The sequence below is a fragment of the Salvia splendens genome, chromosome 9, assembly GCF_004379255.2.
Source record: "Salvia splendens isolate huo1 chromosome 9, SspV2, whole genome shotgun sequence".
NCBI lineage: Eukaryota > Viridiplantae > Streptophyta > Magnoliopsida > Lamiales > Lamiaceae > Salvia > Salvia splendens.
This window is the reverse complement of record NC_056040.1, coordinates 13,371,410-13,391,172: the sequence shown is the minus strand read 5'-3', so window position 1 is coordinate 13,391,172 and position 19,763 is coordinate 13,371,410. Positions and strand designations below refer to the sequence as shown.

The window sequence follows — 19,763 nt, the reverse complement described above, 5'->3', positions numbered from 1 at the left end:
CATGTCTGCCGAGGATGTGAAGCTGCTGGCTCATCAGCAGTTCCCCGACGCTGAGAAGGGCTTCGGGGAATTCAAGTATTAGTCGGTGTTTCTTGTGGTGCAGTCTTCGCCCAAGTTAACTGCGGGTGTTGAATCTGGCTGGCCGAAGCGGATGAAGATCAGCGCCTCCGGAGAGTACAGTAGCAGTGCTGGTTCCGCGGAACTCCCCCCCGCCTAAGCAGAGTTCCCCACACCCACATCGTTGGGCCGTCGTTGTCGCCCGGTTGGGCCAAAGTCCACGACGCGGATGTCTAGGGGAAGCACCAGGGGATCCGCCGAGGCTCAATTGGCAGTACCCCCAAAACGATCCCGAGAACCCCTCATTCGCCCGCATCGCCGCACATGAAACCTTGTTACGTGCGATGGTTGAATGGCGCCAAGCGACCGACCCCCATTACAAGCGGAAGCTTAAGCCCCTCCTCGATAGTATGTGCCGCAATTTGGGGTTTGACGGGATGTCGGACGATGGCGGCGAGGGGGCGGCGGCGCCGACTACGAGAGGACTGGCGACGAGGAATCCGAGGAGTGAGAAGCCATTTTTTATTTTTATAATAATGTACTTTTTTTTAGTAATTATGTATTTTTTTTAATGAAGTATGGTTGTTTTTAAAAATAAAGTGGTTGCATTTTCTCCGTATTCGCGTAGAAATTTTAATTCCGTAAATTGTTTAATTCCTGAAATTGTCTAATTTGTGAATTTGTGAATTTTTTTTAATGTGAGAATTCCGTCGGGAATTCCGCAGGGAATTCCGTATGACGTGGCAGGGCAGTGTGAAATCCATATGACATGGCATGAGGTGTTTTTGGGAATTTCGCCGGGAATTCTGCTCCATGGCTGATGCTCTAAGGTGTTTGTGCTCCCTGCGATGGAATTTTATCTGAAATTTTATGTCAAATATCTAATTTCTCACCCAAAGATTAATAGGAAAATAATACTATAAGGACTCGTTTGATAAAAAAGATGGGATATGAGAAGATATGTGAACCAAGATAAGAAATACGGGCTTCATGTCAAGATATGCAAAGATATGATTTTTTTTCGTTGTTGTTTGATAGAAAAGAAATTATCTAAATTTGTATAGTATATTAAATAACATGGCTTAACTTGACAAATTGGTGGGTTACATAAACATGGTTAAAGTTATAATTTTGGTAAGATTGGAGAGTGCCCTTGTCTTATATTAGGCTTTGAGTTAAGCGTAACTATGATATCAAACAATTAGAAATGTCCATATATAATTTTCAATCTTTGTATTACTAAGTTATCAAACACGCTCTAAAAATCCACATGACTTATTTTTCCACATTCGCAGTTGAGGAGAGGCTTTTTTCGGTGCAATAATATAAAAGCACGTCACTTAAGACTTACCAATGATACAGCGAGTAGTGATCACGGATCTATACCAGCGTGGCATCCAAAACCTTCTAAAAGAAGAAATTTATAATGCCAAACTGATATTCCCCCTGCCAGATCAAAGTACAATATCTACTGCGCAACGTACAACATTCATTTGTTGTATACCGTGCATCAACGATTGTACCTCTCCACGAAATTACAAAAAAAACACATTTACTTTCTACAGACAGAAATCGAAGAGAGAGAGAAAGAGCGAAGAGAGAGAAAGGTGTATCGAAGAAGAGAGCGATCAGAGAGGAAAACAAAGAGAAGGGTCTTCTCAAATTTCTGATTCAGAATCATTCTGCAAGAAATTTGAAGAGTTAATTGGGGAATGCGAAGCAAGAATTTGAAGCAATGGTGGGAGAAGCTACATGATGGGTCAGAGTTAGTAGTTAAAAGAAGATTGAAGAAAATTAAGGCTGGAAGTGTTATGTGATTAAATTTTGTGTTGAATCTGAATTTGGTGAGCTTCAATTAGGTCAGCCCATTTGTAATCTTGTTGGTTTGAACTCAAATTTTTGTCCAAGTTTGAATCTTTATGCTTAGTTGATTCAATTTTTTGGTTCAAGTTTGAATTCTGACCGTAAAAATCTGAGCTTGAAGTTCAGAATTCAAGCTTGAATCTTTCATTGAGGGAGTGGCATTTTGGTTATTGTTGAATTTGTATAATACAGGTGAAAATGGTGGGCGGTTTACTTGGAGTTGCATGGACGTATCTGGATTTGGGGGTCTAGTTCAATAAAGGGGATGTTTGGATGGTAATTGTGAATTTCGTGGTTGGTGTAGAAGAATTTGTGAATTATCTTGAATTTGGGGTTTTGGAGGGAGACTCAATTTTAATTGGAAGTTTGAGATCTCAGGGCTTGGACTCGAGCCTCAAATTACTTTAGTGTTTGAAATTGAGGTGTTGGAGATGAGCCATAGCTTTGACCGTTTTAGGGTTGTTTTTAGAGGGATTGGATGTTTGGAAACTGGGTTATTGGAGATGTAGCAGCTAAAAACCCTAACTCATTGAAGGTGCTGTAAGGTTGCGTGCAAGTTTGTGTTTCTGTTATATGGATTTTTAGTGTAGAGATAGAGAGATAGAGACAGAGAGAAATGCAACCACCACATCACTATTCGCGGATCAATCTTGCTGAATTGAAAGCTCAGTTAGTGAAGAAACTTGGGCCAGAGGGGGCAAAGCAATACTTTTATTTCCTTCATATGTTCTTGAGTTTGAAATTGAGTAAGGTTGAGTTCAATAAGCTGTGTCTTAGAATTATTGGCCGGGAGAATATTCCACTTCACAATCAGTTGATTCGTTCGATACTGAGAAATGCTTGTAGTGCAAAGACACCACCTCCGGCCAATCAGAAGGATGATGTTTTGAGACATGGTGTGCACCTTGCCGGCAAGGATATGCCCAGTGACAGTCTCCTGCAAAACGGGTCCCACGCCAATATAGCTCAGGCTTCTGGTTCACCCTGTTTATCAAATGGAGGTGGTGACATGCTGCTACCTCTCTCGCCTCGAAAGGTCAGGACAAATATCCGTGACCTGAAAGCTGGTGACCGTCGTAGTGCACTTGGACCTAATGGGAAGGCTAGTTTTGCTACTCAGCTTCCTGCTGCTACTCTGTCAAGTGACTTTGGTGCCGTGTTGGAGAATGGAGATTTGAATCCACCTGATATGAGAAGTCTACGGAAGCAATCAGGGAGCGAAAACGAGATCTTTGCCCCAAATGCTGCTAAAATGTCCATCGTTAGGAGATCTCTGGATGTTTCAGCTCCTTCATGTAGCAAAGATCAAACTGAGTTGGTCGTCAGTGATGATGGGAAAGAGGCTTCAGCTAGGAGTCCACTTCGAGCTCCCCTTGGGGTTCAGTTATGTCCTGTTAGCGTTGGTGGAGCACACAGAGCTCTGCCTCTATCGAGTAGCAGTAGATGTCTTGGCTCATATAACAATGGTTCTTTGTTGGACAGTCTAACATTAAGGGAACAGATGGAGCAGATTGCTCTCGTACAGGGTCTTGAAGGGGTTTCAGTGGATTCTGCCAACATATTGAACCACAGTTTAGATACTTACATGAAAGGATTGATTAGATCGTGCATCGAGCTTGTAAGGCCAAGATCAGGGCATGAGTCAACGAAGAACAAAACCAATAAGCATCCCAGTTACATGAAGCTGATAAACGGTGTAAAACCGGGTCATGAATTTCTGATGCAACATAGTGGAAAGACGATGGAAGTGCAAGAACAAAGAAGTCAGTCCCCCATTTCGTTACAGGACTTTAGAGTAGCCATGGAGCTGAATCCTCAAAAACTTGGAGAAGACTGGCCGATGTTGCTGGAGAAGATATGTACACATGCATTTGAAGAATAGCGGGGAGCTCACATTTAATGGTTTTTCATAGTTGAGTAATGGTCCTATTGGATCTCAAGGCATGCTTGCGCTGCCGCTCTTCTGGCCCTGGTGTGGATTTAGTAGCTCAAATTCATGACCGGCCCAGGGCAAAAGCAGGAGTGTCTATTCCATTCTGCTTCTGGTTTCTCTTCAATCCAAAACACCCATTATTAGCGACCACTGTGATGAGCTGAATGCACGAATCTAAGGTTGCACTCGCTGTTGTATCTTTAGCTTGATCCCAAGTTCTTTTTTTTGTTTCTTTGTCCTGTAATTTACAGTGAGAAATTTGTAGAACAGTTTTGCAGGAATAATTTGTGTAGCTCAGTGGAAAAAGTGGTGGGGTTGCATGATACAATAGTCTTGTGTATGTACCATCAAGATTGGTTGGGATCTTAATATTAACAATACAGTTTAACCACTTGCTTCCATTCTGTGCTCTGCCCTCTCCTTCTTTGATAACATTTTACCTTACTGTTTCCAAAAGTATGATTACTTATATGTTACCTCTTCTGCAGGTGAGGGAGCATTTTGTTATAATACTGATCAAGGCTGATGCTAGTATTCATGCGCATGGAGCTCTACAAATAACACAGGTCTGTGGTGGCCGGTTTCTTATGATGTTTATGTTATCATATTGTACTGCATTTGACACGGGCATGGAGGCATTTTCGTACCGTGGCAACACTTTGCCTGATTTATCAGAACAAGTATTAATAATGCAGCAGTTTTTTATGAGGTTTGGCCAAAAAAGAGAAGTTATTTTCAAATCCTTACTAGTTGCCTCCAACTAATTCGTAGATACTAATTTTTTTTGTCAAACCTGAATCTAAATTCTCCTAATTTTTTATGTAGTATCTAAATAATGAGAACTGAGATCCTTTAGAAAAGATTCTTAATCACTATTTTTTCTTGGCATTATCTCTTAAGTGCACGTTTGTTAAATTTTGTTTTGTGGATAAGTTATAGTAGCTCAGGATCCTACCAATGCATCTTCACAGACCATAAACTATGAGATCACCCCCTTCATTCTAGGTGACGGTTTGTTCTTGGTGTTTTTGGTTTAGAGATTCTGATGATTACCAAAATGTGGTCTTTGTCGCATATGTTCATTGTTAAACGTCTTAAACTTTGTTTTGCTACTCTTCCTTTGAAATTGAATTGTTCATTGGGATATCTTTTGTAGCTTTAAATGTCTTCTATTGCTTCATGTTTGGGACTTGTAATTATGATAGAGAGTGTGTGTGGAATGGATTAAAGCCAAGATATTGCTCTTTGTTTTTTTACTGTAAAACTCCTTGGAGCAAGGATTGATGATGGATGGCAAAGCCATATTTACAAATGAGTTTCACTGCAATAATGGAGTGATTACAATCCTAAAGTGAAGAAGCACATTTTCTGTAAAACATCAAAAGGGGTGATGTGATGATGTTGCCATTATTTGCAACAGCTGCTGCTGCTGCTGCACCCATGAATTGCTGACTGCTTTCCCTTATTGACTTTGATTCAAGTTCCTCAAGAACCAGCGCTTGCGCTTGCTGTGGTTTGACATCACCTCCGTCTCCGTCTTCTTCAACATCTCCCACATGATCTGCACATCCTCGTACCCGCATGTCTGAATGTCATCATGGAGTTTCAGCAGCCCCCCACCTACACAGCAGAGTAAAAGCCATCATTAATCATTTTCATTCCCTCACATCAACGGCCAAAGTTCCTCAGACGAAGCGACATGAACATGAGCACACATTAAAGCAAAAAAGAAAGATGCATATAGGCTATAGCCATCTCATCCACAAAGAATCTGATTCCTTGGCTGTTTCTATAACCTTATCCTACTAAATCGTCAGAGCCCCACTTCAAATCACTCGATTTTTAGGATGATTACAACTGACAAGCATCAAAGAGTTAATATACATTCCATTCCCATGTGATCTTTAGTGCCACAAAAATCTGAAGAAAAGAACAGAAACCGAAAGCGAAGCAGGCAATATAGAGAGGAAAAAAGAATAAAAAAGTGGGACATTGCTTTAGTTTTGTAATATTAAAGGGGCCAATTATCTCTTATTCTATTGTTTTCTTGAGTGGAACTAACTACAAGCACCTATAAGTGGAATTTTTAGGTATAATGAGCATATACCATACAATAAACAAATGCAACTATATTCCAAAAGCCATCATCAGTGCGCGAAAGAATACCGTTTTCAAAGGCTAAGACTGCACTAATCCACAAGTGGATGACAAGAACATCATAAAATACTTCAGCCAAATTGTGTCCAAATCAGTAACCTATCCTTGTCATACATTCTAAATACTTCATTTTGACCAGATAGCTACTAACAACATCATCCTCGTTTGGTCATTCTCCTTCTCAATCACTAGCTTACATCATACACTCGTATAGTCTGCTAATGTTCATTACATAAACCAGGGGCTGGGAGCTCTACTCAGTGCTTGTGTAGTCATCTTCCACCAAGCACTATCAACAGCAACAACTAGTACGAAAGCTTAAGCAAAACGCCTCATCTATGTCAACGGAACCTTTATAACCTTTGACACACCAAGTCTAAGCCTCCTAATTCTTTCCATATCGACCCAATTCTTCCTAGATTCGGAAACAGACTTTTGGTTAAGGCATCCAATGATAGTTAAAGAAACAAGCAAAAAAGATAAGGGGCAATTTATTAGTGAATGCAGCAAAGAATCTTCCTACAGTGAGTGAAACTGAGATGAGATAATCCCCACATTTTTAGGATTATTTAGAGAGAGTCTCACAGATGCTATACCAGACGGATTCCATTTTGCACGCGACATTATTCAAATGAACGATAGATGCTACATCCGATGGAATCCATTGAGTGACATGAACTATATCCTTGAAGAACAAGGTCCCCAAACAAAGTGTTTTGCTTTAAACGTGTAAAGATATGTGAATGCTTTATTATTTAGCAGTACTAAATTCCATGGATATAATTCTATAAAGAAGGAAAAAAGGGAATACCACCCAAATTTCCAGTAAAAATCTAAATCATGCATAATTTGTTCACAGAAACGCAGAAATGAAAACAGGGGACCAAAACATCATTCCGTTGAAGCCCTCGCAGAAGGGAAATTCATGAAAATCTGCTCCTACCAACTACCCGTAAAAGGGGGAAAATAACAAACTGAAAAAATGGCTGAAACAGAAAGAAATTAAACCAACTTTTTTAATCCTCGCACACGTCAGTCCACCAAATTATTTACACGCACGCACTAGTGTATATTGATATTGCAGGCCAGGGAAGCTCGAAAATCACTTCAAAACCTCCAGAAAACCTCAATTAACAGATGTTAATCGAAATTAACTACACTAATTTCATATTTTAAAAATGCATTTGAGTCGTAATACAATGAAATTCCAGCCAATAGGCATATCGATGAGAGTTTCACCTTCTTTTCGGGCTTTAACGCGGGCGGAGACGGCAAACCAAGCCCGCCTAACCGGGAAGACGATTTTGTGCCACCAATCCATGACCTTAATTTTGACCTTCCGCCGTCGGTTTCCACCGCCGAGTCGACAGAAGACCCTTAACCCGGCCAGAACTATCCCCTTTTTCTTTCCGTTCTGTATCTAGGTAAGCAAAACCAGAGGAGTGTGTAAAATCAACATGCAGAGGAACACAGAGTGTGTGTGAGAGAGAAGAGAGCGATGGGTTTAGCCGTTAAGGGCAGTCGCGGCTTATTTTAATAGGAGTCACCTCACCGACATGTGACGGATTAGCCTAGCCTGCCTTTTTCATCAATTATTTATTACTATGTTAAATCATATCCCGACACGTTGATCATGTTTTCACCTCCCTTCCTTTCCCACTTTGTTTTGCATTGCATGACGTTTTTTTATATTAATAATTGGGTGATATTTTTATTTAATCTTGTTAGGTACAGTAGTATGTTCAGATGAATTTTCATTTTAATTTGCTGTATGGAAAAGTGGATGACTTCGAATATGAACTAATTTTTCGTGGAATATGATTTATAAATAAGGTGAGTGATAGTATGACTTAAGTGATTAATTTTCTGACTTAAGAATAAAAATGATCGTAATATTTTAAAAATTAGATTGATAAATGACCTGATAAACTATCAGTTAGTTGAATAAGTATGACCACTAATCAGACAAGCCGATTCAACAATTAGCACATGCGAATATTTAATTATATAAAAAAAACTCATTTCTTCAATATATTAAATTTAAAATAATTGCTTAATTTTGGAAATTTAACAAAAGATTAAACAAGTTTAAGGAAAATAAAAATAAAAGAAAAGTAACAAAAAAAGGAAAATGCTTAATCATCGTACTACTCCTACCTATTATATAAAGGAAAATACTTACTCTTTTCTAAAAAATGATTAATATTTCATGATGATTTATATTAGAAAATTTATGAATAAAATGAAAAAGGCCAAGGAAAAATATTAATGATAAAGAAAAATCTAGAAATTAAATTACAATATAATTAAATTAAAAGGAATATATTAATATATCGTGTTATAATAGGAGTATGATTTTACAATTAAATTTAGTAATTATATTACATTGTGTGTAAATTAATACTACGATAATTAATATATAATCTAATCCCTGATTTTGTCTAAATAATATTGTGAAAATAATATTTAAATTCTATAGTGAGGATAAATTAATCACAAAAATTATATCCTTAGTCATAAATTATCTTCAGTTTTGGGCATTGTTTTATTCATTGGCGACTGGACCTCATTTCGCATAAATTTGACTTTGATTGGCTTGTGTTCAAATGTGACACCACATAAGTGGCCAAAATTTCTGCAGACAATTGTTTTTAATATATCTAGGGCGGTTTGACTTAAATTCTGTTACCTCAAATTAGTTTAAGACCCTCTATTTTATGGGACTGTTATTCGGAGTATTTTTGTTTTTAATAATAAAAAAACAGACCATTTAAGAATATACCTAATTACTAATGAATACTCCACTCATTATGTTTATTCTATCCTAAGAGCATCTGTAACGTAAGGGGCCGGGCCGCATCTCGCGAGTCCCGGCCCGTCCCGAGCGTTGCACGGAGGAGAGTCACGGCCTAGGCCCGTCCCGGGGCCGCGTTCCCGGCCTGTCGCGCGTCCCGCGTCCCGGCCTGGGACGGCGTTGCACGGTGACGGGCCGCAACTGTAGAGTCCCGGCCCAGCGTTACACGCTCCTCGGGCCGGGCCGCAACCAATTTTTTTTTTTTTTTTAAATTCGAAAATTTTTTCTATAAATACTACTCCATTTTCATACACATTCAACTTCATATTCAACTTCAAATCTCTTCCTATAATTCGAAAAAATGCCGATCTAATCGAAGAAATTTGGACTCGCACCAATGTTTTCCAGAATTGACGTTATGTTTTTATGTATTTTATTTTCAGTTTTAAAATTTCTATGTTGTAATTTTGCAGTATTCGATGAAATTAAATTTTCCGTGTTATAAATTTCCAGCGTTTTTTATTTTACGAGTTAAATAGGTTGGAGTTGTGAATAGTGTCATTTATTAGTTGCGGTCCGGGCCGCAACCTGCAGGGTTACAGCAGTTGGGGCCTGGGCCGCAACTGTAGAGGAATGATGACGTGGAGGGGACTTGGGGCCGGAAATGGGGACGGGGTTAATGATGCCCTAAGCTCCTTGTCCATGAAATAATACACACATATTCTCAGCCTATGGTGTATTCTTTTCTGGGACATCCTAGTCTAAGCCTCCTAGTAAGACATTTTTTTAGGTAATAATTAAATTCATTTGTTTTCTTATTTTATCCTCTTATCTCCTAGGGCATCCGCAGTGGTGCGGAATTCCCAAAAACACCTCATGCCACGTCATAATGACTTCCCACTGCACTGCCACGTCATACGGACTTTCCACTGCACAGTGACGGAATTCTCACCTTAAAAAATCACAAATTCACAAATTAAACAATTTCCAGAAGTAAACAATTTACGTAATTAAAATTTCAACGAAAATAAGGAAAAAATTCCATTAAAATAAGAAAAGTACATTTCACCAAATAAAAAAATACATTTCAATAATTAAAATAAGTGGTGCGAAATGAAACGAAGTTCAACTAGCGGTATATATAAACATTAAAAAAAACGAAATAAAGCGGAATTCCGCGGGAGTCGGCGCAATGGCGGACGTCCCCGCGGAATTCGGCTTAACGTCGCGAACCTGCGACGTCCTCAGCCCAATTCCGTATCCGTGGCGGGCACGCCTAATGGCAGACGTCCGCGACAGAATTCTGGGACGTCCGTGGGAATTCCGCGCGGAAGTCCGCCATTGCGGATGCTCTTACTATATTTTGCTCCTCTAACTTTACTTTTACTCTCTCTTTCTCTAATATCCTACTTTATTATTTCACGTACTTTAATATTTAAATTTTTATCACTATTACCCAAATTCTTGTGCCAATAGAAATGTTTCACTTAGGTTGAAATGGAGGAAATATTTCTTTTGACTTGGGATAAATTTTGATAAATTTCATAAGTGTAGGTGAGTTAATTGAAAGTTTCATTTTTATTAGAGTTTTAAATTAGTTAAATGTAATGTGAATGAAATAAGAGTATGACTTTTATTGCAATAATAGTCATTATGGTGAGTCCATTAATGACATTTTTGGTAAATAAAGGTTAATATAAAGGGTTGTAACTTGTATAAAATATATAGTTACAAAAAGTAAGAATGACATATAGTACTAGTAGTTATGGATAGACATGATAAATAATTCAAGGTATATGTACGTCATTGAACTTGAAAATTATTTGTGCTCGGACATGTCTATTATTATAATCTGATATATGCCTATGTAATTATCTAATGATTTAATGAGTGATTTTCTAAATCTCATCGAAGTTCTAAAGTATTTAAAGTGTTCAAATATTTGCATCTCTTATATCAACGGAAAGTAATCCAAATTTTGATAAGACTAAAGTCCCAAAATGGTCCTTAACATATAAAGTTTTTTTGATTTTGGTCAAAAACATTATCTTTTGAATTATTCGGTCTCTCACATTTGAAATCGGACCACATTTAGTCTAAAATTGACGGAATAGTTAAAATGTAACGGAATGTAACGGTCCATGGTTGAAATGGGTGGAAGTGTCGGATTGCTTCTGCTTCCACCTCTGGAACGCGTGGGAGGAGCCGGAGACGAACGATCTTATTTCCTCCTCATCATCGAAATACTATTCCCCTCAAAAAGCTTCTCGATCATCGTCTCCACATCCTCCGGCTGATACTTGATGTACTTATCCTCCTGCTTCGTGCTCCATATACTGCCGGAACCTCCCCACGAATGCCCGGTACGCCGGGATCAGCACGGCTGCGATCGATATCCTCAGCTCCGACTGCAGCTGCTCGTCGTTGACAATCCACGCCGTCTGCGATCGGTATATCTCCTCGAACGTGGCCGTGAACACCTTGAACCTCTCCTTTATCATCTGCTTGTTCGGCTTCCCGTTCACCAGCAGCCCATCCTGATTCAGCGTCTGCAGCACTCTGTTCCACATCTCCCGCTGGTAGTTCTTGTGGTACTGCCTCACCACCGTCGATCGCCGCCGGCACCACTGGTCGCCCATGACATCGAGGATTGGAGAGCGACCTCTCCGAGATCCGCCTCAATCTCCGCCGCCCTATCCTCTCCGCCGACGATCAGGTCAACCTGGAGGCCGGTATGGTCAACCGCAACAAGCTCGGCAGGAAAACTCGCTACGCGTATCTCGCAATCGCCGAGCCGTGGCCGAAGGTCTCCGGCTTCGCGAAGGTCAACCTCATCACCGGAGAGACGAAGAAATTCCTCTACGACGAGAACAAGTACGGCGGCGAGCCGCTCTTCCTTCCGAGAGATCCGAACTCTTAATCGAATTTTTGGTCAAAATTGATTAAAATTACGTTGACTGTTACATTCTGTTGTTTTTTAACTATTCCGTCAATTTTGGACTAAATATGGTCCAATTTCAAATGTGAGGGACCGAATAATTCAAAAGATAATGTTTTGGACCAAAATAAAAAAAAACGCCATATGTTAAGGACCATTTTGGGACTTTAGTCATTTGATAATGGTCTGAGTTGAAATAGCCAAGTTGGGAAGTGGAGAACACTATGAGATAGTATTCGATAAAAAAAAGTTCAAGTCCACGTTAATTTGGAGTATATTTTAACACTACTAGTAAGACTTATTCGGTGAATTGAGTGAAAGGTTAAATTTGTATGGGGGTGACGGTGGCGGTTAAAATATACGTATACTCCACTAAATTTAATTAATGCGCTACACTATTGAAATTAATCAAACAAGTAGTCACTTTTGTGTAGCTTTGAAAGGACAAAGAATTTGTTGAATAATTTTAGATTTTTTTTGTTTTGCTCTCTCTTTCCATATTAGTCGTCGAGTTTTGTTTTTATATCGGGGTTTTCCTTCCTTCATACCAATATCAAATAGTAGTATAATTATTCAAAATTTGATAACAACTACCACCATTATTGCAACTATAATTCCGAACAATAACAATAATGAAAAATGTACGTATATAAAGGTAGTATAAACTAAAAACTTAGTTTTTTGATAGGACAAAAAAGTCACAAACCGCTTAGATATCAGTGAGCAAAGGAACCAAAGTTGAGTATCAACAAACTAGTCCAAAAAAAAAAATAAGTAACAAAACCTCAAACCAAAAAAGAGCAAGTCAAGCAAAGGAAAAGCACCCCAGAACAAATAAAACAAAACTAAACAACCATCAACCAAAGCCACCAAGCAAAAAACTGACTAGGAAACAAGGCAAGCTATATTGCACCTTTATGTTTATCAGAGTTGCTTCTGTGATTATGCCCTGTCCATCTTCTAGCTTTAAGTAAGTCCTCACACATTTAGCTTGGTGAGAAAGGAAATTCCGGGCACCACCCTTTAGTCCATGCTCCAAGCCTCCAAATAATGAGTCTCTTCTCAGTTTCCCAGTTCGGTTCCATTTTTTGAAATATAACTTTATTTCTGAGCCACCAAATAGACCATGAGATCACATAGAATAGGGAACTCCAAATTTTAAAGTCAAATCTCGTGAAAGGTGCATCCATCCATGTAAGGAAACAAGCCATCGGATCTTTGGGGAGACAAAAAGCAAGGTTCCAGCAGTTGCATCCGAAATACCATAAGCTACTAGAAAACATGCAACCAAAAATAATATGATGCACTGTTTCAGGTTCCTCCCCACAAAATACACAAAGCTCATCCTCAACTCCAGGGAATCGTAATCTAAAAAGTCTCTCCTTTGTATTTAGTCTGCTATATAGGACAACCAAACGAGGAGTTGTGCACGCGGCGGAGCCACATTCTCCCATGCGAGCTTCCCATGACACAAGCGGTTGCTTCCCTGTCCCACAATGCGACAGACCTGATGGTAAAAATTAGAAACAAAGAAAGAGCCAGACTTGTCAAAAGCCCATAGCCTCACATCCCTAACACTCTCACTCATGGAGTCATGGTAATTTTAAACACTCTACCTAAAACGTGTTTCATTTTTTTAGTTAAGCTTATGAGTGGGGATATCAAGTGGCCAAATCCATCGAATTTGGGTCTGTCTAAAATTATGGGATAGTCGGATGCGGGTTAATTGGATTAGGAATTTCAAACTCTAACCCATAAATGTTTGAATTTTGGACCAGCGAGCTGATCAGATTAAAAACTAAATATTTAATCAAATTAATTTATGTATTTTTTTATTCATAAGGATCCTATAATTTTTTTATCTATAAATATATTCAAAATTAAAGATATTAATCACATAACAAACATAAACTCAAACTTAATTAAGTATATTAATATAAAATTTTAAAAATATGACATTAGATAAAAATAACACTTCATAAATCATGAGTTGTTGAATCATTTTACATAAAACTATAAGTTAATGAGATAAAAATGACATGTTAAAAATTTAATTAAAGATTTATAGAACTAAAAATGAAACATCAACACATCTCGCCAAATTTTAAATCATAAGTAGTTTAGAATTCAGAAAATTTTTAACAGTAAACTTGAATTGCCAGATCTTTTGGTCTATTACATTACAGTATACTAATAAAAACTAATGCCGTTACATTAAATATAAATTGAAGAATTATTTTTTTTTTTGAAATTGTCGTTAAAGTATCATATTATTTGTCAAAATGTGAAAAAAAATTAGGCAATAGGCGCAGTTAGGGCCAACCCCTGGGATTTTAGGTCAGCTATGTTCTAACTTGAAATTTTATCGAATTAGAAAATTTTAACTCAAATTCTCAAAATTTAATAAGTTATTCAGATGCATTGACATCCCTATTTATCAACTTTATTACTCCACTATATTGCCAATTATAATGCATCTAATGATAAATCTTTTTTAATACTCCACTAATAAGTTTTCTGAAATAATTATATATAATAAAAATTAGTTTAGATTGTTTTCCATCAGTGCTTAACTAGTCTTAAATTCTCCGTGTTTCTTTGAAACTCAAATGTTACAAATTAATGGAGTACATATCATAGTAGTATTTCTCTTCATATATCTGAATAGTTTATGCAAATTCGATGAAGATTAGTGATGGAGTACGTACTAAACAAGCCCAACAGCAGTAAAGCCCAAGACAGAGTATCAGTTCGGCATGACTAAAGAGTATCAGTCCGGCGTGACTAAAGAGTTCAGTTCGGCACAACCAAAGAGTTCGGCCCCAGCCTACAGCTCGGTGAAAGCCAACTCATCAAGCTCTGCTCTCAGGTCGGCATCAAGCTCTACTCTCAGATCGGCAAAAGCTGCTCGGCAATAATTCAGCAGTTCGGTCTCAGTATTCGACCGAACTAGGAGATAATGGACTCATGCAAGATTTCCACCTCCACTACACCGACGATCTATTTAGTGGTGTCAAGCAGTCATTAACTCATGCAGGATAGTGGACCCATGCAAGGTCGCCACGATCTCCACGACATCCACTACCTAATAAATGCTGCATGCCACGATCTTAGTTCACTGTATAAATAGAACCTAGGTCAGATAGATAAGGGCTTCTGCTTCTTCTTTTAAACTCTAAAAAAGCTCTCTAGAGAGAATATCATAAAGCAGGCCAGTGTTGTAAGCTGTAATTCGCAGATCAAGCAATACAAACCTGCCCCCATTTCTCCCCGTGGACGTAGATTTACCTCAGTAAATCGAACCACGTAAAACCTCTGTGTCGTAATTTATTTTTACGTGCATTAATTACCATCGAAAATTCGCCGCTTCATCACGTAATTTATTTTTACGTGCATTAATTACCATCGAAAATTCGCCGCTTCATCACTGGCGCCGTCTGTGGGAAACAGAGAACCAAATTTGTGATAAAGCGAGTTTTTGATCCTCTTCTACCAAAAAAAAAAAAATGCATACCAGATCACATAACACCCGTGCCTCCGTCCGTGATAACCATGAGGAAGCTAATCCAGCAGCCCATAGGCCTGGAAAGCAGCCTCGTGAAAAATCTACTTCCAGTTCTCACGGAGAAGGAGCAAGCCGCTCAAAAGGTCCACACACCGAGTCTTCCCAGCAGCCTGATTTGAACGAGGCTGTCAAGCTGTTCTTGGCCGAGAAGCAGGAGGAGTTCTTAACCTTCCTGCAGAAGAGCCAACAGTCGGAGAAGACAACGGCGGATTCTCCCTCCTCATCCAGACATGAAAGTCACTACCGCAGTAGTGACGTGTCTTCCAGGAGAAAGAATCCTCAACCCCGACATGTTCCTCCTCGGTACCGGAACCACAGGAGAACTCCATCTCCTCCGTACCGAAGAGATGTCGGGTTCGCCATGTACGGAGCATTAAAGACTCCATTCTCGGACGACATCACCCGGACTCCTTTGCCGCGGAACTACCGGACACCGTCAATGACTTATGACGGGCTAGAGGATCCTCATGACTTCTTGGGACGCTATCAATATAATATGGCGAACCAGGGTCTCAATGAGGTCCACATGTGCAAGTTGTTCCCCGAGTTGCTCATCGGGAACGCCAGAAGGTGGTTCGACAGCCTTCCTCAAGGCAGCATCAGATCCTACCGAGATCTCATGGATGCTTTCCACAGGAGGTTCTTTCAGAAAGCGGAAGCCCGAATCACTTCGGCTCAGCTGCTTTCTATACGTCAAGGTCGCGACGAAAAGATCAGCGACTTCCTGACGAGATTCCATAAGGAATGCCTACAAGTAGATAATCTCAATGATCTACTTGTCATCTCGGCATTCCAAAATGGAATCCTGCCCGGAGCTCTCTACAGAAAGCTCGTGGAGTGCGGTCCGCAAACAGCTCAAGAAATGTGGGACATTGCGGACCAGTTTTCTCGTGCGGATGAGGCAGACCGTCGAAAACGGTCGTTAGACAGCTCATCCCAAGGAGACAAAAGGAAGCCCGATCAAAGCGACCAGGTGCTTCCTCGCCGAACTCCTTTTGAAAGAATTCAAAGGGCACCAGTACAAGGCAGATTGGGACCACGTCTCAATCCTGAGAAGCCGCCCGCTCAGTTCGTACCATTAAACAAGTCAAGAGCGGAAATTTTCGAACTACATTCCGATATGTTCGAAAAACCAAAGCGGATGACGAAATCAGCCGCACGGCGACTTCAGGATCAATATTGCTCCTTCCATCAAACCCACGGTCACGATACCGAGGAGTGCCGAGATTTGGCTGCAGGTATTGACGTTCTTGTGAAAACAGGAACGTTAAAAAAATACCAAAGCAAGCAGCCGAAAAAGAACAAAAGGCAGAGAAGTGCGAACTGCAATCCTCAGGATCCGAAAAGACATGAGGATCCCGAAGACGACGACGAGCCGCAATACGATGGAGTAATCCTGACTATTGATGCTCTCCCAGCCGGGAAGACTAAGTCGTCCCTAAAAGCAGAACGCAGAGGTTCCAATCAAGAGGAGCCAACACATAAAAGGCTGAAGAAAGACGAAGTGATTACATTTTCAGATGCCGATCCCGTCCCAGCCATCTCTCCTCACCAAGACGCTATTGTCATCCAAGCCGGGGTGGCAAACAAACTGGTCCACAGAGTATTTGTGGATACAGGAGCGTCAGTCAGCATTCTTTTTAAAGAATGTTTCGATAAAATGGAAGTGGATCCAGCTCGGCTCAGTCCGGCTCCACTTCCTCTGAAAAGTTTCGCCCAGGAGGACACCCGCCCTGAAGGTATTATCAGCCTTCCGATCACGGTGGGAAAAGCGCCTACAAGCTCCAATACGATGATCGAGTTCTTTGTGGTGAAAGCTCGGTCTCCGTACAACATCATCCTGGGGAGGGACTGGCTCAACACAGTTCGGGCCGTTTGCTCTACTTATCACCTCACCATCAAGATTCCCACTAAAAATGGGATAGCGGTCATCCGCGGTGATCAAAAAAGAGCAAAAGAATGTCTGCAGATTGCGCTTAAAAGTGCCGAGCAATCAGTTCGGCACCATCAAGCATAGCAATCACAGCAAACCGGAGTCGGAGGCAAGCGAGATGACCGAAGTCACTTCAGAGCCGAACTCAATGACCGTTCAGTTATACGAAGATGATCCATCCAGAACGGTCAACGTCGGCTTCGCAGGAACGCCTCTACTCCGGGAAAAGACCATTCAGCTCCTCAAGGAGTACAAAGATGTCTTTGCATGGTCTCCGTTGGACATGACCGGAGTGCCCCCCGAGGTAATCACTCATCGGTTAAATATTGATCCTTCAATCCGGCCAGTAAAACAGAAGCAAAGACTCTTTGCGGCAGAAAGAAGCCAAGTCATCCATGACGAAGTCCGCCAATTACTAAAAGCGGATGTACTATTCGAGGTGAAATATCCTTCTTGGGTGGCCAATCCTGTGATGATCAAGAAAAAAGGAGGAGGATGGCGGATGTGCATAGATTTTACCGATCTAAACAAGCACTGTCCAAAAGATTGCTATCCCCTTCCGAATATAGATAAAAAAGTAGAAGCTTTGATCGGCTTCGAAATTTTCTGTTTTCTTGATTTATACAAAGGATATCACCAAGTGTTGATGGATGAGAGTGACGCTCCGAAAACAGCTTTCATCACCGATTTCGGCATTTTCGCTTATAAAAAGATGCCATTCGGTTTAAAGAATGCCGGAGCCACTTATCAAAGGATGGTAGACAAGCTTTTTCGGCACCTAATCGGGAAACAGGTTGAAGTGTATGTCGACGACATAGTTGTCAAAAGCAAAAGCACTTCGGAGTACGAAGACAACCTCAAATCCACTCTCGACGTGCTCCGGAAAGCCAACCTCAAACTCAACCCCCAAAAATGTACCTTTTGGTAGATTCAGGAAAATTTCTGGGTTGTTGGGTTTCAAAGGACGGACTCAAGGCAAACCCTTCAAAAGTTCAAGTCATTCAAAACATGGCAATGCCGAAGTCCATACATGACGTGCAAAGGCTAACCGGATGTCTAGCCGCACTGAATCGATTCCTTTCCCAAGCAGCCGAAAAGCAACTGCCGTTCTTCAAAGTGTTGAAAAAAGCACCAAAGTTCGAGTGGGGAGCCGAGCAGAAAAAGGCCTTTGACGAGCTCAAAAGTTATCTAGCCGAGCTTCCTATTCTCTCTGCTCCAACCGAAGCCGAAGTAATATTCTTATACTTAGCGGCATCAGATCAAACCATCAGCGCGGTGCTTGTACGAGAAGAAGGCCTAAAGCAGTTTCCCATCTACTTTACAAGCCGAGCATTAAGAGGTCCAGAAACAAGGTATCAACCTCTGGAAAAAATTGCTCTGGCGTTAGTAAATGCAGCAAGGAGACTGCGGCCATACTTCTATGCTCACAAGGTATGTGTCTTAACCGATCTGCCTCTTCGGCAAGTTTTGACCAAGCCAGAAGCATCAGGCAGAATCGCCAAATGGGCCATAGAGCTGGGAGAACACTCGATCGAGTACCTACCTCGGAAAGCCATCAAGGGACAAGCCTTGGCAGATTTTCTTACAGAGGCCAAGTTCGATCAAGCAATCCCTGTCATTGCCGAACAGAAAAAGTCTGCCAATGCCGAACTTGCACAGCCCTTGGAATCCGAAGTAGAGCCGCCAAACTGCTGGAGCGGATTCGTAGATGGAGCTTCAAACAAGATGGGAAGTGGAGCTGGTATTTTACCTCGTCGCTCCCGACGGACACGAGGTAACCTACTCACTTCGGTTCCTATTCCCCACTACTAATAATGAAGCCGAGTACGAAGCCCTCCTGGCCGGACTTCAGTTAGCGCAAAGTCTGCTCGTCAAATCTCTCAAAGTCCATTGTGATTCACAAGTCATAGTAAATCACATGTTGGGTACCAGTGAAGCCCGTGACGAGAGAATGAAGAAGTATTTGGACAAAGCGCAAAGCATCAGCCGAAGTTTCTCCTATTTTCGGATAATCCGCGTTCCCAGAACGGAAAATAGCCGAGCAGATACCTTAAGTAAGTTGGCCTCAGATCCGAGCTCAAAGGCGGAAGAATTAATGCATCGAAGCATTGATGAAGCCGAGGTACATTCAATATCCAGCTCGCCGAACTGGATGACGCCGATCTTGCAGTATCTGGATCAAAGACAATTGCCCGAAGATAAGAGAGAAGCTCGGAAGATCACGGGCCGAGCACTTCGGTACGAACTTCATGAAGGAGTCCTCTTTAGAAAGTCTTACCTCCAGCCGTTATTGCGGTGCGTAGGACCAGAAGAGACGGACTACATCCTCAGAGAAGTTCATGAAGGGTCGTGCGGTAGCCACATCGGAGCTAGAGCTTTAGCTAAAAAAGTTCTAAGATGGGGATATTATTGGCCAACCTTGGTACAAGAAGCAGTGCAGCTCGTCAAGACATGCCCGAAGTGCCAAATCCATGCAAATATCCCAAGAATGCCGCAGACCGATCTATCCACTATGCAAAGCCC

At 40.8% G+C, this 19,763-nt stretch overlaps 1 protein-coding gene across 7 annotated transcripts; it reads left to right on the top strand.

The window, feature by feature from the left end:
- The first annotated feature begins 1,619 nt into the window (after nt 1-1,619).
- On the top strand, nt 1,620-4,595 carry LOC121748145. Of its 7 annotated transcripts, none has more exons than XR_006039403.1 (3): nt 1,620-4,032; nt 4,124-4,190; nt 4,342-4,595. XR_006039403.1 is itself a non-coding variant. In XM_042142371.1 (2 exons), exon 2 carries the CDS (start codon nt 2,537-2,539, stop codon nt 3,800-3,802), a length of 1,266 nt encoding a protein of 421 aa, XP_041998305.1. In that variant the 5' UTR covers nt 1,620-1,901; nt 2,113-2,536; the 3' UTR covers nt 3,803-4,244. The 7 variants fall into 7 exon arrangements, 2 of the variants coding, with proteins under 2 accessions (XP_041998305.1, XP_041998304.1); XR_006039404.1 differs by having other exon boundaries at nt 4,119-4,190; XR_006039400.1 differs by lacking the exon at nt 4,124-4,190.
- Nucleotides 4,596-19,763: the final 15,168 nt, after the last annotated feature.